Source organism: Bos mutus, chromosome 7, assembly GCF_027580195.1.
Source record: "Bos mutus isolate GX-2022 chromosome 7, NWIPB_WYAK_1.1, whole genome shotgun sequence".
NCBI lineage: Eukaryota > Metazoa > Chordata > Mammalia > Artiodactyla > Bovidae > Bos > Bos mutus.
The window spans coordinates 27,377,988-27,403,787 of NC_091623.1; the positions used below are offsets into that span (position 1 = coordinate 27,377,988).

Sequence of the window (25,800 nt, forward strand, 5' to 3'; positions counted from 1 at the left end):
TCGTTTTCTTGACAATGTTTCCTTCCTTTATATTTTTTCTGATACATGCTGTAAGTACTACTCATTATTTAACCTCAAGTTTACTTTAAGGAATTGTTCAGTGTTTGAGCTTCTCTCTGCCCACCAAATCACAGATTCCTGGTAGAAAAGCATTGTTTTCCTCCCAGTCATACCAGTAAAAACTTGTCATTTTCATGCTAGTAATGGAAAAACCTCAGTGTCAATATCGTTTTAATTATTTACACGTTCTGAGGCAAGACTGTGGGACCAAAGCTTTTCCTGACTTCCTTGATTAATTTTCTTTACGATACCAAATTATACATGATGCCGGAGACCACGGCACATCAAAAGATAAAGAGATTGCCCTAAACCAAACCCCCAGCTCCTTGGGCTGAGATAGAAGTGCTTCATGAGCTAGTTGGAGACGAAGTAGCTTGAGTGAAGTCAGCTAGGCTCCCTTGCCTTTTGATGTAGCATCAAAGCTTGCTTCCTGCTGCACTCTGAGATTCTGAGTGAATTTTCCTCCTGTTGGGTCAGTCGTGGGATCATCTGAAAATATCCAGAGGCACAATGACAAAGCCCAGATCTGGCTGTGGGCGGCGCCACCATTCGCTGCTATAATCCTGGGCGCTCATGACGCAGTTAAAACCAGTAAAATGCCCTCTCTCCATGTGTCTGTGTGTATGTCTGCACACACACCCACAGTGACAAAAGTCCCTGTGCAACAGAAGGAAGACTCATTAATAACCAGGCTGCCGTTTACACTTCAGTTCTTAATACTCGGATTTTAGGAGTCCCTAGAATAGTGATCGAGGCTGTTAAGAAACATCCACAATCAAAAAACCTTTTTGGCCTTCCACAGTATGTTTTAGAATGATCCCTTTCCCATCACTTCCTCCGTCAGAGTTTTTAGTTTTTGTTAATATTTTATTTGAAGCTGTCATTAAAACTAGGTATAAAGCTTTATTTACAACAATACACTTGGGAATCAGAGAGTAAACTTAGTGATTTTGCGGGGAACATAATGTTACATGTACTGAAGGCATCATAAGACTTCTAGAAATCGGGCCAAGAACCCCATCTTTTTAGGAAGGACCTATTTTCTAGGAAGAAAAATGCATCTAGGGGTGGGGAGGGTAGCCAGGTGCAGAGAGGTGCTGAGTGAAGCGAGGGACAAAGAGCCGGCGTCTCTGCCACCTGCCCCCTCCCTGGGGAAAACCCACGAGCTTACGGAAGTCTCAGAGGCACTGTTGGGGCTGCAGGTGACCTAAGGTGGCTAACCAGTGACTAATTCAGATTTACTTTTTAGCAGCGTGACAACAAAGAACTTGACGATGCCCTGGATCAACTTTCTGACAGTCTCGGGCAAAGACAGCCTGATCCAGATGAGAATAAACCCGTAGAGGATAAAGTCAAGGTACAAGAAAAAAGTGATTTAAATTGAAAGTTTTTATAGCCCTCTTTTTTTGGGGGGGAGGCGGGTGTTAGTTCTAAAAGCTCTTGTAGGTCTTCATAGACCCATTCAACTTCAGCTTCTTCAGCGTTACTGGTTGGGGCATAGGCTCACCGTGATATTGAATGGTTTGCCTTGGAAACGAACAGAGATCATTCTGTCGTTTTTGAGATTGCATCCAAGTACTGCATTTCGGACTCTTTTGTTGACCATGATGGCTACTCCATTTCTTCTGAGGGATTCCTGCCCACAATAGTAGATATAATGGTCATCTGAGTTAAATTCACACATTCCAGTTCATTCTAGTTCGCTGATTCCTAGAATGTCGATGTTCACTCTTGGCATCTCCTGTTTGACCACTTCCAATTTGCCCTAACGTTCCAGGTTCCTATGCAATATTGCTCTTTACAGCATCGGACTTTGCCTCTATCACCAGTCACATCTACAACTGGGTATTGTTTTTGCTTTGGCTCTGTCCCTTCATTCTTTCTGGAGTTATTTCTCCACTGATCTCCAGTAGCATATTGGGCACCTACCAACCTGAGGAGTTCCTCTTTCAGTATCCTATCATTTTGCCTTTTCATACTGTTCATGGGGTTTCAAGGCAAGAATACTGAAGTGGTTTGCCATTCCCTTCTCCAGTCAGTTTTCATTCCAATCCCAAAGGAAGGCAATGCCAAAGAATGCTCAAACTACCGCACAATTGCACTAATATCACACGCTAGTAAAGTAATGCTCAAAATTCTCCAAGCCAGGCTTCAGCAATATGTGAACTGTGAACTTCCAGATGTTCAAGCTGGTTTTAGGAAAGGCAGAGGAACCAGAGATCAAATGGCCAACATCTGCTGGATCATGGAAAAAGCAAGAGAGTTCCAGAAAAACATCTATTTCTGTTTTATTGACTATGCCAAAGCCTTTGTGTGGATCACAATAAACTGTGGAAAATTCTTCAAGAGGTGGGAATACCAGACCACCTGACCTACCTCTTGAGAAACCTATATGCAGGTCAGGAAGCAACAGAACTGGACATGGAACAACAGACTTGTTCCAAGTAGGAAAAGGAGTATGTCAAGGCTGTATAATGTCACTCTGTTTATTTAACTTATGTGCAGAGTACATCATGAGAAATGCTGGGCTGGATGAAGCACAAGTTGGAATCAAGATTGGTGGGAGAAATATCAATAACCTCAGATATGCAGATGACACCACCCTTACGGCAGAGAAGGCGATGGCACCCTACTCCAGTACTCTTGCCTGGAGGGTCCCATGGATGGAGGAGCCTGGTGGGCTGCAGTCCATGGGGTCGCAAAGAGTCGGACACGACTGAGTGACTTCACTTTCACTTCTTACTTTCATGCACTGGAGAAGGAAATGGCAACCCACTCCAGTGTTCTTGCCTGGAGAATCCCAGGGACAGGAGGAGCCTGGTGGGCTGCTGTCTATGGGGTTGCACAGAGTCGGACACAACTGAAGTGACTTAGCAGCAGCAGCAGCAGCCACCCGTATGGCAGAAAGTGAAGAGGAACTAAAAAGCCTCTTGGTGAAAGTGAAAGAGGAGAGTGAAAAAGTGGGCTTAAAGCTCAACATTCAGAAAACGAAGATCATGGCATCTGGTCCCATCACTTCATGGGAAATAGATGGGGACACAGTGGAAACTGTCAGACTTTATTTTTGGGGGCTCCAAAATCACTGCAGATGGTGATTGCAGCCATGAAATTAAAATACGCTTACTTTTTGGAAGGAAAATTATGACCAACCTAGATAGCATATTAAAAAGCAGAGATATTACTTTGCCAACAAAGGTCCATCTAGTCAAGGCTATGGTTTTTCCAGTGGTCATGTATGGATGTGAGAGTTGGACTGTGAAGAAAGCTGAGCGCCGAAGAATTGACACTTTTGAACTATCATGCTGGAGAAGACTCTTGAGAGTCCCTTGCAAGGAGATCCAACCAGTCCATCCTAAAGGAGACCAGTCCTGGGTGTTCATTGGAAGGATTGATGCTGAGGCTGAAACTCCAATACTTTGGCCACCTCATGTGAAGAGTTGACTCCTTGGAAAAAACCCTGATGCTGGGAGGGATTGGGGACAGGAGGAGAAGGGGATGACAGAGGATGAGATGGCTGGATGGCATCACTGACTTGATGCACATGAGTTTGGGTGAACTCCGGGAGTTGGTGATGGACAGGGAGGCCTGGCGTGCTGCAGTTCATGGGGTCACAAAGAGTCAGACACGACTGAGTGACTGAACTGAACTGAACTGATAGCCCTGACTTGCCTGGAGTCGGTCTTCCCTGGTGGCTCAGCTGGTAAAGAATCCACCTGCAGTGCAGGAAACCTGGGTTTGATCCCTGCATTGCAAAGATCCCCTGGAGGAGGGAATGTTAACCCAGTATTCTTACCTGGATAATTCGTCATTGACTTGATGGACATGAGTTTGAGTAAACACCAGAAGTTGGTAATGGACAGGGAAGCCTGGCATGCTGCAGTCCATGGGGTCGCAAAGAGTTGGACACGACTGAGTGACTGAGAATAATTACTTAAAAGCTTATTTCAGTTTAAAATACAAGTAGAAAATTCATAGGTGTGGAATGACAAACAGAAGCACTGGGTTTGCTTTTTTTCCATCAACTGGAAATCTGTTGACATTGTTGCTCTAAGTTACTTATAAAACTTAGAGGGACTATGTTTTGCCTCAGAAATATCCAATAAATGCTGAATGCTGCATTTTCGAATGTGCTAGATGAAGGTAGAACAGAATAGTAATTCTGTATGTTCAATGTTTACAGGAAAAAGCCAAAGCTGAACACAGAGACAAGCTGGGAGAAAGAGATGACACCATCCCACCTAAATACCAACATCTTTTGGATGACAACAAGGAGGTAAATGAAGGTGGTGTCCAGGTTGGATCTATACTCCAAAGCTTTTGAGATTCAAACCTCACTTGAACAGAACACTGTAACAATAGCATAAAAATGTAACATGACTGACACATTTAATCTGTCCCCACTGAGCAGGCTGTCTAGAATTCTGTTTAATATTTATTTGAGCCAGTACCCTTGCATGTTTACTGTGCTGGGCACTGTGGCGTAGAGAGAATTGAAGAACGTTCCATCACTCGCTGATGCTTAACAGTGATTCCGAGGCAGGTACACAGATGAATTCTCTGCAAGAAAAGGCTGTAATAACAATGAATGATATTTGTAATCTTACCTGACACAGAGTCTCTCTGTTGAAGCAGAACAGAAAAAGAGCTAGGATGGAAATAATTCATGGGGCAAATACGATCCAAGGCCTGCTGTCTCTCTTTCTTCCCCAACACCACCACCACCGGTGCTGTTGAGAGCGAAGACCGGCAAAACCATATTCCCAATCGAAAGCTCTGTTGCTCTATCTCAGTACAGCAACAGTATCGTCAAGAAGTTTATCTGTCTTTGTGTCTCTCCTGGTCAGCCTGCTGTGTTCCCTGCCCCTTCCTGTTTGGCTTCTAGATATTAAATAACCCTTTCCAGATCTGTTCATCAGATAAAAACAAGGAAGTCCAAATGACAGTTTCTGTCTCTGCACTGATGATTTGTGAAGGGTTTGACTGTATAGAATACTATCAGCTTCACTGTCTTCTGTTACAGAAATCAGTTCCCCTCGCTTGCATTCAGCATTCATGACAGCGCTTGTACACCCTGCTAGAATGCCCCTGCTCCGATGGTCCCATCTGACCCTGTTGTGTTCTTTGGGAAATGTGTTCATTAGTGTCCTGGCCTTTGCCGATGGGAAAATCCCTGATGAGTTGTCCTTGGAATCCTCACTGAAAAAAAATCACCTACAGACCATTTCAGTGCCTCAAATCCTTTTGAAGTGTAATAAGCTGTAGTGGATACATATATAGTAAAACAGCAAATAAGACATAAAAACACAAGTTACCTTTTGTGATGTTTTAACTAGAGTTAAGCAGTGACAGAGTTGCTAAAATAGTATTTCTTTCACTTCCAGGAACAGATTCATCTTTGCGTTTTCCCCAAGGCTATTGAAATAGTTATGAGATAGTCATTAAGCAAAGCTGGTGAAGAGATAATACGGACCCAGGTTTATCAGTTATGCAAAGTATACAGTTGTCCCTTGGTATCTAGGGGGGGTTAGTTCCAAGACCCCCAGAGACCAAAATCTGAGGGTACTTTAGATCATCTCTGCATCACTCAGAATACCTAATACAGTGCAAGTGCTACATAAGTAGTTGCTAGCATGTGGCAAATTCAAGATTTGCTTTTTGGAAATTCCTAGAATTCTGTATCCCCAAATAGTTTCAATCTGCTGGTTGGTTGAATCTGCCAATGCAGAAGCCACAGATGCAGGGGGATGACTGAACTCCACTGGATAAAGATCATGTAAATACTGACTTACACCTGAGTAAAACCTTTACAACAATTTGTTTAACCAACGGTCTGCTTTGCTTCTAAGGGCACACCCGGGAAGCCAAAGGCATCAGAGAAGCCCAAGGCATCAGAGGTAAATATCATAGCTGTGTATTTCCAGAAACAATTTTTTTAACCTCTAGCTGCAGCTTTCACATTTTAGAAATCTAAAATTCAGTGAATGCCTACCTTGTGCTTGGTCTGATGCCAAGGCATGTATATTAGTATATTATTTCTGTCTTCCCAAGAGCCACTCAACATAGGCAGTTCCATTTTCCAGATTAGAACATCATAGCTCAGAGAATACTCAGCACCTTGTATAACAGAGTGGAAGAAAATGGAGCTGTCAAGATTTTCCTGTTTTAAGATCTCTTTTATAATAGTTTGTTAGGAAAAGAATGCAGCAAGGCTTTCTTTGAACACATTTTCAGGGCTGTGGGGAAATAACCCACAAAGCATCTTTCCCTTGCTTCTCCAAAAAGCAAATCTTGATGGTTATTTCTGTTGATATCTCAGAAACCTGCAGGTGCCCAGGACCCCATTGATGCCCTCTCAGGGGACTTTGACAGCTGTCCCTCGACTACAGAAACCTCGACAGACACACCAAAGGTACTGGGCTTTTTCTTCTTGGCTTTTGTTTTTAATGTATCTCTGTACAAACAACACACACACACACATTATATAATTTTATACCGTAAAATAAACTGATTAATGCCCTAGGAAACTTGAAAAAAATTCTACTTCTCCCCAAACACCATTATTTGGTGTTATTTCTTGTCTTTTTGCATATGTAGGTTTTACATAATTATACTTAGATTCTATATATATATTATATAGAATATATATATTGTATATAGAATATTCTATATTCTCTACTTAGATTCTATATATAATACATTTCTTAAGAGTATATCATAAATGTTTTCCATGTTGCTTTATAAGCTCCGTTGCCACCATTTTTGATTGCCACACTATATTGGCTTGTAACAGTACTACTTTATCTGTGGTCATTTAAAAGGAGAGCAGTCCTTCACTGTATACACCATGCCCCTTGCCCTCTGGGCTTTCCTCCCCTTTTCTGCCCTGAGCAGCTCTCCTCCTTACCCCTCAGAGACCAGTTCAAGCATCAGCTGCTCCAGGAAGCTCTCCCTGTCTGCTTCTCCCTTCCCAGGTCAGGGGCTTCTCCTCTGCCATCCCTGCGCTGTGAGTTACCTGTCCCATGGGCCTCACTCCACTGAGCTGTGGGCTTTAGATAGCAGTCATGTGTCTGGTAGCTCTGTGGCCAGCATCAGCAAAATGCCTGGTGCATAGCAGAGGAGATCGAATGTGAATGGGGAAAAAAGTGTAATCCACCAAATAGGAGGAAAAGTGAAATGAGTGTCCTCCATTGTTATTTTCAGAATAAAATGCATGTGGTTTCAGCGGGTACTAAACATATTTCCCAGTCACTGAATTGCGAGTCTTCCCTATCTTGCGTGATTTAATTTCTAGATCACATCAGTATCCTATTTCTCAACTCCTAGAACCTCACCAATAATGCCTTTTTGGTGAATGGACTTTACTTTTGTATGTGACTGGCCCTAGCTCACTCTGGTTGCTTCCACTGTTAGATTATTCTTCCATGATTCTGAAAGCAGTGTCCTCTTGGCACATAGAAACCAGTCCTGATAGAACCAGGCTCTATTTTGATAAGCAAAATACAGTCTGAGTGCATCGTGAAAATTGGCAGGGCGTCAACGTGAGTCGCCTTTTCCTCATTTTTTTCCCTTCTTACCTCCCACTTTGAACACCTGTGTGTACATTCACTGTGGTTCAAAAAGTCATGACTGTGAAATACTCAATTTTTCATTATTTAAACTGGAGATTCCAGGCTCCTAAAAAGAAGAGTCTGGATCGATTTGCTTGCAGCAGCAGTTAATTGCTAGATGGAGTGTTGACCACAGCAGCTTCATTACATCTCCTCTGCTCTAGGACAAAGACAAGAAGCCTGCTTCCAGTGCCGAAGCACCTAGGAATGGCGGGAAAGCAAAGGATTGCACAAAGGTAAGTTCAAAGCTCGGTCATGTCCGACTGTTTGTGACCTTCATGGACTGTAGCCCGCCAGGCTCGTCCATCCATGGGATTTTCCAGGCAAGAGTACTGGAGTGGGTTGCCATTTCCTTCTCCAGGGCATCTTCCTGACTCAGGGATCCAACCAGGGGCTCCTGCACTGCAGGAAGACTCTACCATATAAGCCACCAGGGAAGCCCCCACCAGAGCAGTAAATAGATGACAAATGAGCTTGGCAATTACAGGGAACGGCACGTTCTTAGTCATTTACTTTCTGCTTGGGGTCTATTTAGAATAAGACCATTTTTAAGTACTATCTATACCTTAGAACGTCTTGCCAAAGAAACTGAAGTTTTAAAGATGTTTTTTTTTAATTATTTATTTTAATTGGAGGTTAATTCCATTACAATATTGTAGTGGTTTTTGCCATACATTGACATGAATCAGCCATGATATATATTATTTTTTAAAGTAATCGATACTTAAGTATCAATATTACTTATCAATAATCAGTATTCAGTAAGTATCAACTTACTGAAGGAACAAAGATTCGGAACACAATTGAAGCGTGCTGCATTGCCAGCCCTTGTCACACAAAGTCCCAGTGTCAGCTGTGCTAGTCTGGGGTGAGCGGAGGCCCTCTCCCTTCATCAGCCCCAAACGCCTTGCACTCCCTTGTTGCTACTCTCCCCTACCGTATGCAGAAAGCCTCGCCTTCTACTTAAAGAGAAAACCGAGGGTGCCTTGCAGGAAATAACCAAGACCCCTTCCTATCTTCCTCCTAATAAACCCACTCTCCCCTCCTTGTCTGCAGCCCCTTCTCTCTCTTTCTCAAGGGGTCACTAACTCTCTCCAGGCTTCCCTGGTTGCTCAGCTGGTAAAGAATCCACCAGCAATGCAGGAGACCAGGGTTTGATCCCCAGGTTGGGAAGATCCCCTGGAGAAGGAAAAGGCTACCCATTCCAGTATGCTGGCCTGGAGAATTCCATGAACTGTGTAGTCCATGGGGTCCCAAAGAGTCAGTCCTGAATATTCACTGGAAGGACTGATTCTAAAGCTGAAACTCCAATACTTTGGCCACGTGATGCAAAGAACCAACTCATTGGAAAAGACCCTGATGCTGGGAAAGATTGAAGGAGGGGGGAGAAGGGGACAACAGAGGATGAGATGGTGGGATGGCATCACCAACTCGATGGACATGAGTTTGAGTAGGCTCCGGGAATTGGTGATGGACAGGGAAGCCTGGCGTGCTGCAGTCCATGGGGTCGCAAAGAGTCGGACATGGCTGAGCAAGTGAACTGAACTGTCTCCAGTATCTCTGTCTCAATTCATCTCCTTTGTAGCACAAACATATTCAAGCTCTTTAACAACTCAAAGCCCTATTCCCTCCATCCCTTCACCTCCTTGGAAGATCTGTCTGTGACCCCTGCTCCCCCTCCTTGGGCTCCCCCTGAGAACAGCAGTGACATGCTGGTTGCTGTATTGTTTCCTTATCAGCCCTTAGTTTGCTTGTTCTCTCGGGGTGTGCTTTGGGACGTTAGATTTGATGCTGTAATGACTGAGACTTCGGGATGGGTGAATATTTTATAACTTCACCTGCCCAAAGACCCAGACTAACACTTCCTACCTCACATTTCCACTTGGATAAACATTGACAGTATAGATCCGTATACATTATTAGATCAAGTCTAAATTGCCACCAATTATTAAGAAAAAAGTCAACAGTTTGATTACGATGTTAGTCATCATAACAGCAAATTACGACATGTTAAAATATGTGTGCGTGGCAAAGGAGATGACACCACCAGAGAATGTAGTTTCTGTGAATCTTCGAACAGGAAAGTAGTATAGAGAACTAGAGAAGCTCTTACAGTCTCTGAGATCCAATATACTCATATTAAATACTAGTAGTCTTTCCTCCCAAGTGGTACCTCATTTTTCACATTGTTATAGAAAGCAGAACTGAGACTAATGAGCGGATCTGGTTTCTTAGAGCTGGGCGTTAAAGCAGCATGGCACTTTGAAAGTTTCCTATTATTAAAATGACTCAAACTGTGGTTAGGAAAGGGATGGAAGTTGGATTGGATAAACAACTTCTGGGTCCCCTCCAATTCTAAAACCGTAGTATTCAAATGGTTATGACTGTTAATTCCAATTATAACGAGAAATAAAAGATACAGGTCCAGAAATAATCCAGCTGCATCCAAACTCTTAAAAAGCAAGATAGTGAGTTCTGGTCCAAGGTGGTGATGTAGAAAAGATCAGCTCGCCTCGTACCATGGAAACACCAGATCTACAGCTGCATACACAACAATTTCCTCTAGGAAAAAACTCCTACAGTGATATGAATGACTCCTATCCATCAGGCCAATAAAAGAAGGCCAGCATTAAAGAAGGTAGAAGAGGCTGGGACAGACTCTTGACATAAATCCAGTCCCAACACAGTCAACTCACCGTCAGAAGGAAACTCAAAACTCAGAGCTTCTCCTGAGGAGCAAATTAGGTTGAACCCCCACGGCAGCACCCCAACATTTAAAGACCACCTGAGAAATGAGCACACAAAACCTCTAGCTTTGGGAAGCCAATGGAGCTTGTGTCCAGAAGGCCACAGCAAACTGAGGAAAGCTTCTTCAAGAGCTCATGAGCTCAGATGCACCCGCCCCCCCAACCAAGCAATCAGAGCTACAGTTCTTAGCCGGCCACTATCCCCAGAGTGCTGCACAGACCACAGACCAAAACACGCCCCAGCTTTCTGTGTAAGAGGTCTCCTTGCTTGTCCTGAAGCTCCGCTGTGCGAAGCAGGCTTCCGATTTGGCAGAAGATGCCCAGATGTGCTCTTAGGAGACATCAGCTGGGTGCTCACCACCACTGAGCTATTTCTCCATCTCACTCCAGGCCACCAGTATCTCCCAGAAAAGGGGCTTTGACGCTTACCTAGAGGCCAAATTTTTGTAACTGCCCCCCAGAGGGATACTTCCTGATCACCTGCTGTGGCCCTTCAAGACTATTATGTTTGTATATTGAACCAATGAAGATAAAATAGGCTGCTTACAGTGTTTGGAGATAATCAAGAGTCAGGGCAGGGTTTACCAGTAAAGTTCATCTGCTACACGAGGCTACTCCTTCAAGACTGGGAGAGGTGGCTGTTTTATCTAATGCACACAGACCAACACAGAGAGTCAAAGAAAATGAAGAAGTGGAAGAATACATTCCAAACGATTAAAACCGCAGGATAGAAACCTTAATGAAGCGGTTTACCTGATGAGTTCAAAGTAACAGTCATAAAGATGCTCACCAAACTTGGGAGAAGAATGGATGAACACAGTGAGAACTTCAACAAAGATATAGGAAAAATACAAGAAAGTAACAGACAGTCACAGAGCTGAAGAAGACAGTAGCGGAACCAAAAAACACACTGGAGAGGTTCAACAGCAGACTAGAAGCAGAAGTACGGATCCAGGAACTCAAGGACAGAGCAACGGGACTCACCCAGTCAAAGCAGCAAAAAAAAGATAGCCAAAAAGACTTATCAGACAATATCACGCAGACCCACACAGATGAACATTTGCATTATAGGAGTCCCAAAAGGAGAAGCAAGAGAGAAAGAGACCAAGAACTTATCGACATAAATAATGGCTAAAACCTTCCCTAACCTGGGGAAGGAAACGGACATTCATAACCAGGAAGCCCAGATGCTTTCAAATAAGAAGAATCCAAAGACACCCACACCAAAGACACATTAAAATGTCAAAAGTTAAAGACAAGGAGAGGAATTTGAGTATACCAAAAGAAAAACAACTTTTTACATACAAGGGGCCTCTGTTAAGACTCTCAGCAGATTTTCAACAGAAATTTTGCAGGCCAGAAAAGGAGTATCATGATATATTTTCAAAGTGCTGAAAGAAAAAAACGCCAAGAATATTCTCTTCTTAGAAAAACTGTCATTCAGGAAAAAAATTTTCCCGATAAGCAAAAGCTAAAGGAGTTCATCACCATTAAACCAGTTTTACAAGTAATGTTAAAAAGACTTCTTTAAGCTGAAAAGGGTGCTAATTAGTAATGGGAGAACAATCAAAGTACAAATCTCACTGGTAAAGGTTAATATACAGCAAAATTCAGAATAATTTAATGTAAAGGTGGTGTATTAATCACTGATAAAGCTAGTAGGAAATTTAAAAGACAAAAGTAATTTAAAAAACAGCTAACTATAATAAGGGATACACAAGATTAAAAAGACATAAAATGGACATCAAAAACAAAACATGAGGGTGATGAGTAAAACTGTAGAGCTTTGGAATGCATTTAAACCTAAGTGATTGTCAACTTAAAACATAACTGTAACCCTTATGGTAACCACAAAGTAGCTGCACGAAAACCTTTGGTAGATACACGAAAGAGAAAGGAACCTACTGTAGGAAATCATCAAATCACAAAAGGAGAGAGCCAGAGAAAAGAGAGCAAAGAAACTACAGAACAGTCAGAAACAGTTCACAGAATGGCAATACGTACACACTTATTAATAAATACTTTGAAAATAATGAGCTGAACTCCCCAGAATACAGAGAGGCAGAATGGATAAAAAAAACATGACACATCTATGTATACTGCCTATAAGAAACTCACTTCAAATTTAAAGACAGACTGAAAGTGAAGAGATGGAAAAATAAGCCTTGCAAGTGGAAACCAATGATGTTGGCCTTCAAACAAAAAACGAAAGTCTAGAGTAAAACATTTAGAATCACTTAAGGTTATTTTTAGTTTATAAACTTCAAGGGGAAGAATTCAGTGTTTGGACTAAATAAAATACTCAAAAAGGACTATCTTATTTTCCCCTGCTAACTGCCATCTTTTACCTTTTTAAATCTGAAAAACATTTTTCCTCATAAAGCTCTTCTGGTTGATCAGTTTGGGGTACTCAATACAGAAAATAAAGAACTCATTGATGGTTTTTGCTTGTCCTTTTAGGCAAAGGAGGAAACTTCCAAGCCAAAAGCTGATGGAAAAAGTACAAGTTAAAGTTCACACTATTTGGTAAGTTGGGTGTTTGTCACAAATGAAGACCACTGTACCTTCTACCAGCCCGTGTGTTATAGGTGAGAGAAACTAAGTCCATTTCTTGAGTATTTCATGTTCTCTTTATGCTATTGGCAATGAAAGGGACACTGAAATCTGTAGAGTAATTCCCTGAAAAGCAATAAATGGTGCTTCCAGAATGTTTAAAAATATTAATCTTGTAATTAAAAGCTCTTTAAAATATGAGGCCAGGCTTTTAAACAAAATGACCATCTAAGTCTAGTTGACTCTTTGAAACCCAAATGCTCATGACTGCAGGTTACTGTGGCAAAGCAAAATTGACAAGTTACATCTTATGGTGAAATGGCCTTACAATCTAGATATTACCCAAAACACTTGTGGGGTGAGGAGAAGTGCACGCCTACGGTCTGATGGTAATTGCAGGGTTTTGAGAATAGGGCAAAGGAAAAGACTGATAACTTGTGATCATCTTAGTTTTAGAAAGTAAAGCCCTGTGTTTGATTCTACTTTACAGTAACTGAAGAGCTGGTTTGGATGAGGGAGACTCTGACATCTGTCTTGAGAGCTAGGCCCTTATTAATGTCAAAGAGAAGAGGTCTTATTCTAAATGACAAAAGCATATAACTACTTGCTGCAAAAAAATCTAAAAGAAATAACAATGTAGATTAAATTGGATTGGGCTCTCTCACTGTGATTCACTTTTATTTCCTGTAGACGAAGGTATACTGATTAGAACTGCTCCAAAGATTTTCTCCAAAAAAAAAAGTTCTTCTAATTTTCTACTCTAATATCTGCTTAAAGTAAATGCCTCCTTAGATTTATTATGCCTGTAATAAGAAAATAACCTATCAAATGGTTCACTGGATTTTCTTCTTTGAATTTTTCAAGGTATCTGCATATAAAATCTTCAGCGGGTAGATGGTGACTTCTGAAGAAGAAAAGGCTTTGATAACAGAAACAATTTCTGGGTGGCTTGGAGACAGTGGTATTTGCTGAGTCTTTTGACCTCCTAAACATTGTCTGTTATTCTTTTCCTGAAAAGAAACTGAATTTGTCTGGTTCACCTGTGTTATTCTACTGAGTATTGATAAACTTTAAATTTTTAAAAATTGCCTTCAGTTGGGAGAGAAAGGAACTTTATATTTCTAAGAGATACATTTGATAGTTTCTTAAAGCAGCACACAAAAAAGGAAAAACCTTTGCAAACTTTTGCACATTCTCCCCACAGTGCCTGTAAATCTCATTAGCATTTTCAATTTGCACTTATTTTTGTTGTTAGCATTTGGAAAACGATGCCTCACGTGTTCTTCAGTGTTCTGATTTCTCATGACCCCTTTCCTCTTGGACTTGTGGACTGTGTTTGATGTTTCTTTGGGTTGTTGTTTATAAGTCAGTCATAAAATACTGTGCATTGGGCACATGTCTCCTCTTGAGCTGCTAATCGTAGAGACCCTGGACAGACCAGGAAGCACCGCATCCCCCTTTCAGGTTGAACTTCTCTTTGCCAGAGGTTAGGACTTCCGCACCTTGTCCGCAGAGACCCACCGGGACTTGACTCAAGTCAGAAGAGCAAAACGCAGACTCTGTCACTGCATAGCAAGTTTCAAGAATAACAAAACCTAATGCTTAGAATACTCACATGGCTTGATCTCTGCCGCAGTACTGCCTTAAGCTGGGCTTGCCATCCTCTCTCTGTGAAACCGAGCAGCCGCTGTTAGCACAGAGCCATTGCCACGTCAGTCTTGCGCTGTACAGCATGTGGCTTAATGGAAGTTGGGTTTATTGCCAAAAACAAAAACAAACTTCTGCTTAAAAATAAAGAAAAAAGATCTTTTTAACATTAAAAAAATAATCTGTTTTTTTTTCCCCCATAGCCATTTAAGAACTAGGGAGGGTCTGATATCCGACAACTTGGAAAGGTTTCTCATATTTTTCTGAATGGTTGATGAACATAGCACTGATGAAATTAAATTATCAAAATCCCATCTTCATTTTCTGATAGTGAACGCAGGAAAAGATATCAGGTACACATCATAAAACTGATTTGGAATTCCTGCTTTCAGAGAGTACAGCCTTCCTTAGCATCTGTTTAAACTATTTCTTAGGACTTGGCAATTTCACTAAAAATTAGTAGTATCACTGATACTGTCTAATGGGGTAGGAGGCAAGCAAAATAACAATACTATTCATAATGGGTATCCAATTCTATTAATACTAACAATTCTCTTTAAAAATCATGCATATGCCTGAGATTGCAAACTTCATCCACTTCAAATGCTCTGTCTTCATCTCATGAGAGGTAAAGGCATTATTAGTCTAAATCTGGGAAAGATAAGCCAGGATTATGGTAATTTAAACAGACCTTTTCAAGGCACTAACAAGAAAATAAACACTTTTCCTGAGGGATTTTAACTATGTGTCTGTAAGTAGTACAAAGTTGTTTAAAAAAAAAAATGAAACCTTTGACATTGACAGATGTGTTTGCAAAGATATGACTCCAGTATTACTAATTTACATGCATATATCAAGTGTTTTTTTAATTACATACCAAATCCAGAGATTTTAAGAAATGCCTGTAAAAGTAAACATTTATTTAAGGTTCTCTGAATATGCCTTTTGTTTATTCAAAATGTCTTCAAGACTTGGGTGTCTGCTGGTAATTAATGATGAACTGAGTAAGCTACAGGATCTAAATCAGTCCTTTTTACCCATCTAATTCGCAGTAAATAATTGCAAATACTTGCTTAGAGGTAAATAACATTTTTTATTACCAAAAAGGGTTTTGCACATTGTTGCGGTGATGTGTGTCTCTTTAGAAAACGGACTTCTCCAAAAGCAAATGAAAATAGGTTCCTCAGGTGACCAAAACGGAAAACCACTATGTCCATGTTTCATTACTCAAGATACAAGATGCAATTAAAGGAAAGTATTTTACATTAAAATCTTGGCTTTGTATGTTTTTTAGAAGGAAAACACCTGGGGGGTAGAAATGACCAGTGATTTCTGTTTTTTCGTTCTTAAACCATGAAGTCAGGCAGTATATATAAAAATGGAATTATAAACACATTTATGTCCTGAAAAGACCTTCTATTCCATAGTGTGTTAGAACACATTGACATTTTTCATATCCTATTTCTTTATCTTAAGTTTTGCAATATATTAAACTCATAAAAGATTTCAACTCCAACAACACCATACCTGGTCTTCGCTTAGGCTGATATAAGCAAGTCGTTTCCATTTCACAGTAGCTTACATTTAGTAGAGTCTGCAGTGCTCACTCGGAGAAGGCAATGGCACCCCACTCCAGTACTCTTGCCTGGAGGATCCCAGGGGCAGAGGAGCCTGGTGGGCTGTGGTCCATGGGGTCACTAAGAGTCAGACATGACTGAGCGACTTCACTTTCACTTTTCACTTTCATGCACTGGAGAAGGAAATAGCAACTCACTCCAGTGTTCTTGCCTGGAGAATCCCAGGGACGGAGGAGCCTGGTAGGCTGCAGTCCATGGGGTCACACAGAGTCAGACACAACTGCAGCGACTTAGCAGCAACAGCAGCAGCAGTGCCCACTGGCAATAAACAACAAGTTATTTAGGGATTATAAACCAGACCATCTCAACTTCTGTCAGCCCCATCTCCTCCTACCTTCAGTCTTTCCCAGCATCAGGGTCTTTTCAAATGAGTCACTTCTTCAACGGTTGGATGGCATCACCGACTCAATGGACATGAGTTTGATTAAATTCCGGAAACTGGTGATGGACAGGGAGGCCCGGCGTGCTGTAGTCCATGGGGTCACAAACAGTCGGACAGGACTGAGCAACTGAACTGAACTGAACTGAAACCAGACCAAATAAGAAACAGGGAGGGAAGCATTGCCTACCGAAGGATCAATAGCCCTCAGGTTCAACTTCCAATGAAAGGTTTCTCTCCTAGACCTGAAAGCACTCTGCTTTTTCAGAAGGGACACTGCTGGTCAGTGGCCTTGAGGAAACAGATGGCACCCTCTAATTAGGATTATCTCAGGAGGGGTCTGTGGAAGGTGTTTGTGGAGTTTTTGTTTTGTTTTGTTTTTAACAAGAATATGAGCAGGCTGTATGAAAACCACAAGTCCAGACAGGACTAATGAAAGCCAGGCTTCCACTTCTCCCTGCAGAGTTGAGAGAAGGAAGCATCTTACTAGCACAGAGATGCAGAAGGCTGGTGGGAAAGAGGGCCACCTCCCTGGAGCTGAGCCCTTCGGCTGGAGGCCAGCCTGAGGCTACCTGCAAGGGAGGGGGCAATAAAGACCCTCACCTGCTCTCTCCCCAACCCCAGCTCTGATCTGCCCTCCTGGGAGTGCAGCCGAAGCTGGAGGACAGGGAAGCCTCGTGATGTGGCCGGACAGGTCTGCCCCTGGGCAAGCAGCAAGCGGGAGAAAGTTGGATGGAGAGGGGGCATTCTGGCTCAGTGAGCGCCCCAGGGGTTCATGGTTCAGTAGTCATCACTGTTGAGTCTTCTCAGGAGACTGATGCAGCAGCGTACGAATGACAAACGTGTGGGGAGCAGGGGTGTGGAGACCACGGGGCTTCAATATACAATATAAGAAGAAAAAGGAACTTTACTTCTCCACAGTAGGGAACCCCCGACCTGGGTGTACATTTCGGGGTCACACCTATAATGGAACATGTGGTGGCAGCAACTCCCTGAGGAAAACGTGAAGCAGTGGTCTTCACGAAAAGGAAGGAGTGCAATGAATTGAAGGGGCAAGAAGCATCTTCAGTGGGTGCCAAGCTGGCCCATCTCCACTTCAAAAATATTCACATTCAACAAAAGTTTGCAGATTACACATCACAGGAACCAACCAAGAGCCGAACCATTATAGCAGATTAAGCTTCTCATTTTGCAGCCACGCTCTGATCTTATCAAAATTCTTATCCATCCAACGTATGTTTTCCTCGATAGTTTCGATGGTTTGTTGAACACAACGGAGCTGAGACCCGTTTTCCTTCAAAGAGCTGAAGAATTCTTTTACCTTGTGGGGGAAAAATCAGGCTTTTAAAATTTTGTTTTCAGGTTACACAAATGTAAGTTCAGGCTAGTTAAAACTGAAGCCAGAATTCCAGCATTTGTCAAAATTCTACAGAGAAGGCAGGGCCAGGTGTCTGGATACGATTATGTACATAAACTTGAGCTCTGAAATGAGCTCATGCCTCATGATGTCAAGCGTTGTGTTTTTTGTTTTTTTTTTTTCTCTCTGCAGCTTTTTAAAATTTATTCACAGTTGCCAGATTCTAAAAGACTTTGGGGTTTACCATTTTATAATTAAGTTTTAATCTTGTGTATCTATTTTATGTGTCGTCTGTGACATATGCACTGATGCAAACTTAACATTTTTAAACGTGTCTGAAAAAAGCAGAATGTGCAGAATCTCTTCTTTGCCAAGCCAAACAGTTTCAGCCACATAAAGTGCAGTCTTTCTCTATGGCCCTGGCCACGTATGTTATTATAGAAACACTGCAGGGAGTGGGGTTCTTAGCAAGTTATGGTGGTAATACCCCAAACCTTGCCAATTTTTTTTCTCCTAATCCACAATTGATGTATTGTTCCCTCAAGATAAAATCCACACATTCCCCACGGTTTTAGAGAGATAAGAGTTGTTTGGCTATCTCCTCGAAAATATCTGCTGTTGTTTCTCTGCTGGGTGTTTTATCCCCTTTAAGCTCACAGGAGGAATAGGTTGGCTTGGCAACAGCATTGACCATTGTGCTACTCTCTCTCACCGTCAAGGGTTCTTAACTTTTTCCCATAAATTTTCACAGCATTAATCCATCAATTTTTGATTTCGTAGACAGGAAGCAAGTCTCGGCCAAGATGTTTTATTTATTCAGCATGGATTCCAGACAGTTAATTCCTTAAAAACCCATGTCATAATCATAAGTTTGGGGAGAGGAGGTGGGGAAGAATAGGCTTTTGAAAGATCAAATTCCAATTTTAAATGATTCAGGGTTGTTTTAAAATTAAATCTCAGTAGAACTTTTCAGCGAGCTGAAGGCATGCCTTCCCGCTATAACAACCTAGAGAACACCCTGCTTCACTGTCCTGCCTTAAATTGTAGCTCAACCTACTGTTTTTCTATCAGAATTCAAGGTTAATTAATATGCTATTTAAAAAAATCACTCTGGGCAATATCCTTCGATAAACCATCAAGGAAAAAAATATGAAAAAGAAAATGTGTGTGGCTGAGTCACTTTGCTATGCAAGAAAAATTAACATTGTAAGTCAACTATACTTCAATAAAATGTAAAAAATTTAAAAATCACTCTAGGCACACTTTAGTCAAACCACATCAACGGTTTTACTAATTGGTCAAATTAATTAGTCCTAAAGAAGCTTAACACAATAGTACTAAAAGATACCTATAAGAGCTCTAATAAAGCCGGTTGTTAACCCCTGCCTTTCAACTTTTCCGGACCCAGATTTATCACTCCTATCTTCATCTGCCTTGGGAAATCCAGCATCTCAGCTGAGGACATAGATGATTCACACTTGCCTCCTTGAGAACATTTTCTGTGCAATAAGCAGCCTGATCTATGGGTGGAGTAAATGATTAACTTCTCCAGGACTCAGATTGCTCATCTGTAACACTGCAGAGTGATGGTGAGGATGCCGTTGTGTAATGTGGGTGAAGTGCAGAACCTAAAGCCCAGAGGGTGTACCAGGGACTCACCCACATCCGTTTCTTCATGAACACTGACTCTGCTACTTACTCACTCCTCTGGCTTAATTACTGCACGACACTGAGGATGAGGCCATGAGTCAGGCAAGCACCCTGTCCTCACGGAGCTTACAGTCTGCCAGAGGAGATAAGAAGTGAACTAGGATGACTCTGCACTGCAGTGGAGGAAAATAAGCCCAGGCCATGATCGCAACTGGGGAGGAGGTGGCCTGCCTTTGACAAAGTGGTCTGCAGAGGTAATGACACTTGAGCTCGGGCCTCTAAAACGAACCTTCCCAGTCTAAAGCTGGGGACAGAGCAAGCCAGGAAGAAGAAGGAAAAAGTGCGGAGGCTTCGAGCTGGGAGAAACACCCAGTGGGGCCCAGGAGCAGAGGGAGGCTGAGTGGCTGAGACGAGGAACACAGAAGTGTGCGGGAATGAGCCGAAGAGGTGGGCCGGGGCCAGGTCATCGCGGACTCACCCACACGGGAAGGAGAGGTTTGAGACGTTAAGAGCAACGGGCGAGAGTTCCAAGAAAGGGTCAGTCCGCCATGGGTTGGTTTTCAGGATGGAAAATGGTTTGGTGCTGGCCAAGTGGCAGGAGGAAGGCCAATCAGGAGGTTATCACTGTAGACCCAGGCAAGAGATGAGAAAGGCTTGGCTGCGATAAGAGCAGCGAGGCGCAGAGAGGATGGACAGCCAGAAGCAGAGCCAACAGGACTCAGGAGGAAGTGGAGGCAAGGGGAAGGAAGGGCTCGGGATGGTGCCTGCATTTAAATGTCAGCACCACACGTCCCATTCTGATAATATGTCAGGCTCTTTCATTTACATGTCCTGAAGCAGGGGTTTTGTACCTGATGCTTCCTCTGCACACAACACTCTCCTAAACGTCTCCATTTCCGTCTGCACCTGCTCACACGCCCACTCGTCATCCCACAGAACAGCATCATCCCTTACCCACTCAGTCACTTTCCTTCCCCTTCCTTATTCATCTTCAGGGCATATAACTACCCGACATAGGCTGATGTGTCCCTGACTGTCTGATTCTCCTGGTAGAATATAAGCTCTGTGAGGACAGGGACTTTGTATATCCTGTTTCATCACTGTAGCCCTGACACCTAAAACCATAACTGCTGGAGAGTAAGAATGAAATATGTCTTGAATGAATTAATGAGAAAATAAATGAATGATCAATCAATATATGAAATCTTTTGTTGCTACACATCGTCACAGCCCCTGGCTGGTTCTGCAGTCATCACACAGAGTATGTCTGCCGTAGACCTCACTAGAAGGTCAAGCTTGAATTATTGTGTGCAAGTTAATTTTACAAGCCTGGGTGAGACTACTGAAAAACTGGAGAAATAAGGGGTGTCATATTTCTTTTTCATTTTTCAAAGCAGTCTCTATCAAGTTAGATCATGGAACTACACAACTGAACCATTCCTAAAAAAGTGAATATTAGGCTCTTGGCTTTTATCTAAACGCTACATTTTTCAAGCCATGTAAAATGTGTTCTACAACTTTACCATAGAGAACAAACACTGTTAGAGGAGAGCCAGGCTTCCCAGGTGGCTCAGTGGGTAAAGAATCTGCCTGCAGTGCAGGAGTTGTAGGAGCTGAGGGTTTGATCCCTGGGTTGGGAAGATCCCCTGGAGAACAGCATGACAACCCTCCAGTATTCTTGCCTGGAGAATCGCACGGACAGAGGAGCCTACAGTCCATAGGGTCGCAAAGAGCTGGACACAACTGAAGTGGCTGAGCACACACACATGCACCACAACAAAATGACCCATTAAGACTGAAGTTTGCTTTTGTGGAAACCTTGCATGTTCCATGGGTCTCTCTTGCCTGACAATAACTCATACTGTTTTCTCATCTTTCCTTGGCTGCTAGGAAGCTGTGATAAATGTAGAGTACAACTGCAATAAATTGTCCTCAGCATAAATCCCTCATAAAATTACCTCTTTCTGAACATTATGCAGCTTTTTGTTAACATTGCTTTATATATAGACCTTACAAGTGGCCTAAAATTCTTTCTGAAAGTAGATAGTACATAAAGTAAGTAATGGGAAACCATGAGCTTGAATAATGGAGAACCTAGTTTCCAGACCGGCCTCTTTCAAAATAACGTAGATGATCACTTCAGTCACTTATTCCTCCAATAATCACTTTTAATATCCTAAACAGGGATTAGCGGAGAAGGCAATGGCACCCCACTCCAGTACTCCTGCCTGGAAAATCCCATGGACAGAGGAGCCTGGTAGGCTGCAGTCCATGGGGTCACGGAGAGTCGGACATGACTGAGTGACTTCACTTTCACTTTTCACTTCCCTGCATTGAGAAGGAAATGGCAACCCACTCCAGTGTTCTTGCCTGGAGAATCCCAGGGACGGGGGAGCCTGGTGGGCTGCCGTCTATGGGGTCACACAGAGTCGGACATGACTGAAGCGACTTAGCAGCAGCAAACAGGGATTAGATGTCTAAAGTAATTTTTTTTAAGCCCTAAAATTTCCAGTGTCAGAGCTAAGACTTCTATGTATGGGGAGAGGAACAGCTTACAATTATTTGTAACTGATTTTTTGCTAAAATCAAAACCACCATACTGAACAAAACACACATCCAGAAAGAACATGTACTCAGTGACAAAATTCACTTCTAACTCAGCAGGCCCTTCAAGTATTTTGCTGATCCCCTATTTATCAGATAACCTAGTAGCTAACTGTCACTTAGGTTTAAAAAGAAATATTTTTATTTATTTATTTTTTTACCTCTTCGAGCCGTGCTCTTGTTGAGAACTGATCTGTTGTTCCCGTTACCATGTAGGCTATGGAATTTGAGCCAAGTTCAAACCTAGAAATAGAAATTGTCAAAATGTATTATGAAGTATTTGCTCATTCTATATGTACTTTTAAGTGCCTCAACAAATGTTATAGCAATCCACCAAACACTAGTTAGGCATGAAAAAGATACAACATGATCCTTAGCTCCAAGGGGCTAAGATCTAGTTGTAAAAAATAAACGCACCAGCCACTGAATAAAAGCTAAAGTACCCAAAAGAAAATGACACAAGTAATAAGTGCTACTTATAAAGGCAGATGCAATGCGCAAGTACTAAATAGAAGACTTGGATTGAACTGTGCAGAAGAAGGCTTCATATAGTTCACAGGGTACAGGAAGAGATTATTCCACGTGGCATGAAAAACTTGACCACCCAGATCCACTAGTTAGCACTGAATTAGAGTTTCATATTTTCTAAGGATATTTTGGGTACCTCTATCTCCTATCTTCAGTCAAAAGAATCCCTTTGGATAACCCCTGATACCTGACAAACTCGGCTAAAACACAGCGAGGTTCAGGAATTTTTCCCAGTCACGGCACAGTTTTTGGCACGACTTACTTTTGCACAAGTTTGTTCCAGTTTTCCCTCAGAAACTGCCAGGCCAACGGATATCCCACTGGGTTTCTGCCAATAGCTCTAAGAATATCTGGAAACTCTTGAGTTTTTATTACATCTCCCTTAAAACTTTGATCTAGTAGCCTAGAATGATTAAGAGACGTGTTAGCAATGAAGAGGCCCTGGAAAAAGTTCTGAACTTTTTAATACAATGATTTGTGAAAGAAAAAAAAGCTGAGAAACTCACTATAGCTACATAATAATAAAAACTAACATTTATATTTACAACACCCCTTCTCATATATTCTCTCTTTTTGCTCACAAGTGGCTAAATAAGGATACCAAGTATATATTTCTAAATGTGTTAAAGATACACAAATACATACTCCTCAAAATATTTTTCCTAACACTCGCTGCTCCCTAATTATTTACCATACACATTAGATGTGCACTCTCCTGCATAAATGTTCCCAGCAGAAAACACGGTTCCTGGCCAAGAGAACGAAAATAGATGCCAGAAGGATCTGCTCTCATTTAGTTCCTCTTGGCTACATGAACATGAATGAATTACTCACCACTGAAGCTTTTCTTTATTTTGGCTGATACAGAGAGCAAATTCAATTTGGTTTTTCTCAGTACTGGACAATGACGACTGGTATTTACTATAAAGAAAATCCCATCCTTCGAGGGTCTGGGCCCCCACGGCAAACACTGCCAAGGTCACATCGTTGGGCAGGCTGTGGAAAAGAACACACCAGGAGAGAGGCTGGGATGAAGGAAGTGTGTTTGCATGCAGGAGACTTACTTATGAAGTGATAAACTGTTCCACAATCAGAGATGTGTGCTTGAAAATATAAATAAAAACAACCTCTTTCCTTCAGTAACATTTTATGAAAGAGGCAAGAAAGAGTAACTGAAATTAGGTTTTAAGTAGCTTTCTCAAAAATATACTGTGAAATGCCACTTCTTTAAATACATCTGTTTCTAACATACTTGAATGATGCCAAGTGACTCAATAGGTAGTCACTTTTCAAGACAAAAGAAAAAAAATTCAAACTAGACTTAAGATGAAGTCTATGAACAAAAGTCAGGAACCCAAAAGGACCACTGTTTGCAGGCACTTCTTTAAATGGAAGTGCGTATGTTGTTAGCTTAGTATTTCCTGCATGGGATTTAAGCCACAAATGTAAAAGGACTTGGTCCCTGCCCCGTATCCCTCTGTGTCCCCTCCCCACCTGTCTGGAGCTTGAGAGGCCTGAAAAAGCTCTGATGAGAGGCACTGCCTCTCTTCCTGTCCAGCACAGCTGTCTCAGTCTAACAAGGTTTTGTATCCTTGTGTGTGTGTGTGCACGTGCACGCACTCAGTCATGTCTGACTTTGCCAGGCTCCTCTGTCCATGGGATTATCCTGGCAAGAATACTGTAACAGGTTGCCACTTTCTACTCCAGGGATCTTCCCAACCCAGGGATAGAACCTGTGTCCCTTGCGTCTCCTGCACTGGCAGGCAGGTTCTTTACCACTAGAGCCACCTGAGAAGCCACCTTTGTATCCTTGAAGTGAAGTGAAAGTTGCTCAGTCGTGTCCGACTCTTTGCCACCCCATGTCACTCGTGTGAGAGTCATGTCACACTTTTCCACCTAGTCCATGGAATTCCCCAGGCAAGAATACTGGAGTGGGTAGCCTTCCCTGCTCCAGGGGATCTTCCCAACCCAGGGATCAAACCCAGGTCTCCTGCATTGCAGGCGGATTCTTCACCAGCTGAGCCACCAGGGAAAACCAAGAATACAGGAGTGGGTAGCATATCCCTTCTCCAGCAGATCTTCCCGACCCCAATAGAACTGGGGTCTCCTGCATTGCAGGCAGTCTTTACCGACTGAGCTATCAGGGAAACCCAAAAGAAAGGATTATCTGGGGCCAAGTGAAACTCACTCAGTTGTGTCCAGACTCTTTGTGACCCCATGGACTATACAGTTCATGGAACTCTCCTGGCTAGAATCCTGGAGTGGGTAACCTTTCCCTTAGCTCCAGGGGATCTTCCCAACCCAGGAATCAAACCCCAGTCTCCCACATTGCAGGCAGATTCTTCACCAGCTGAGCCACAAAGGAAGCCCTTTTGTATCCTTAGCTATACAAAACCCCAGTAAATATTCTAATCCCATTCTAACTGTTCAGATATTTGACTTTTATGCATAGAAGTTTCCTCTTAGCATTTCTTTGAGCAGACAATTGAGAGGGGCATAGATAAATCTAAAAGAAAAAAATATATATATTTTCCCCAAAGAGCACAAGAGTCTTATCCATACTTGTTTCTTTTTTGCCCCCAACATTGAGTCATAATGATGGAAAACAGAAAAGATACCCCTTACATGAACAAACTAGTTGGTCAAAAAAAACAGACCTGAGGTTTCCACCGGCTTCCTGCCACTGTCTGAAATAGCCTTCTGCCTTCTGCACGCAGGGCTGGTACTTGCGCACGCAGGCGAGGAGGAGCAGCTGACTCCGCAGCATTCGCTCCGAGACGGAGCCCTCATCCGTCCACGTCTGCTTGTCAATGAGGTCCCTCAGCAGCCTGATGAGAAAGGCCTGTGGGAAAGCCACACCGGTCACCAGTCATCTCGTGGTTTTATAGAACTCAGTACACCCTCGGGTGATGGGAATTGCTTCTTAAAGCTTAGGCCAACTCAGATTTTCAAAACCATGCGGTTTGGTTTCTATTTAATTATAAAAGGGGTCAAAAGCAAGAAATGATGCACGATTCGAGTATTTTCCTAA

At 42.3% G+C, this 25,800-nt stretch overlaps 2 protein-coding genes across 10 annotated transcripts in view; one reads left to right on the top strand and one right to left on the bottom strand.

Annotated features, from left to right (window-relative positions):
• CAST (calpastatin) overlaps positions 1-14,795 on the top strand; it is a 131,720-nt gene extending 116,925 nt beyond the window's left edge. For 5 of the 8 annotated variants that reach the window (XM_070373164.1, XM_070373167.1, XM_005899296.3 and 2 more), the window contains 7 exons: positions 1,310-1,417; positions 4,241-4,333; positions 5,907-5,954; positions 6,377-6,469; positions 7,832-7,903; positions 12,875-12,940; positions 13,832-14,795. In XM_070373164.1, the coding sequence (XP_070229265.1) occupies positions 1,310-1,417; positions 4,241-4,333; positions 5,907-5,954; positions 6,377-6,469; positions 7,832-7,903; positions 12,875-12,925 (465 nt within the window). In that variant the 3' untranslated portion in view covers positions 12,926-12,940; positions 13,832-14,795. The remainder of the gene's footprint in view (positions 1-1,309; positions 1,418-4,240; positions 4,334-5,906; positions 5,955-6,376; positions 6,470-7,831; positions 7,904-12,874; positions 12,941-13,831) is intronic. The other 3 variants (XM_070373165.1, XM_070373168.1, XM_070373166.1) reach the window with 2 other exon arrangements.
• An 892-nt stretch (positions 14,796-15,687) lies between these two features.
• Positions 15,688-25,800, bottom strand: part of ERAP1 (endoplasmic reticulum aminopeptidase 1) — a 37,346-nt gene continuing 27,233 nt past the window's right edge. For both annotated transcript variants that reach the window (XM_070373163.1, XM_005899295.2), the window contains 5 exons: positions 25,427-25,611; positions 23,604-23,765; positions 23,032-23,172; positions 22,403-22,484; positions 15,688-17,951 (listed from right to left, as the gene is read on the bottom strand). In XM_070373163.1, the coding sequence (XP_070229264.1) occupies positions 17,796-17,951; positions 22,403-22,484; positions 23,032-23,172; positions 23,604-23,765; positions 25,427-25,611 (726 nt within the window). In that variant the 3' untranslated portion in view covers positions 15,688-17,795. The remainder of the gene's footprint in view (positions 17,952-22,402; positions 22,485-23,031; positions 23,173-23,603; positions 23,766-25,426; positions 25,612-25,800) is intronic.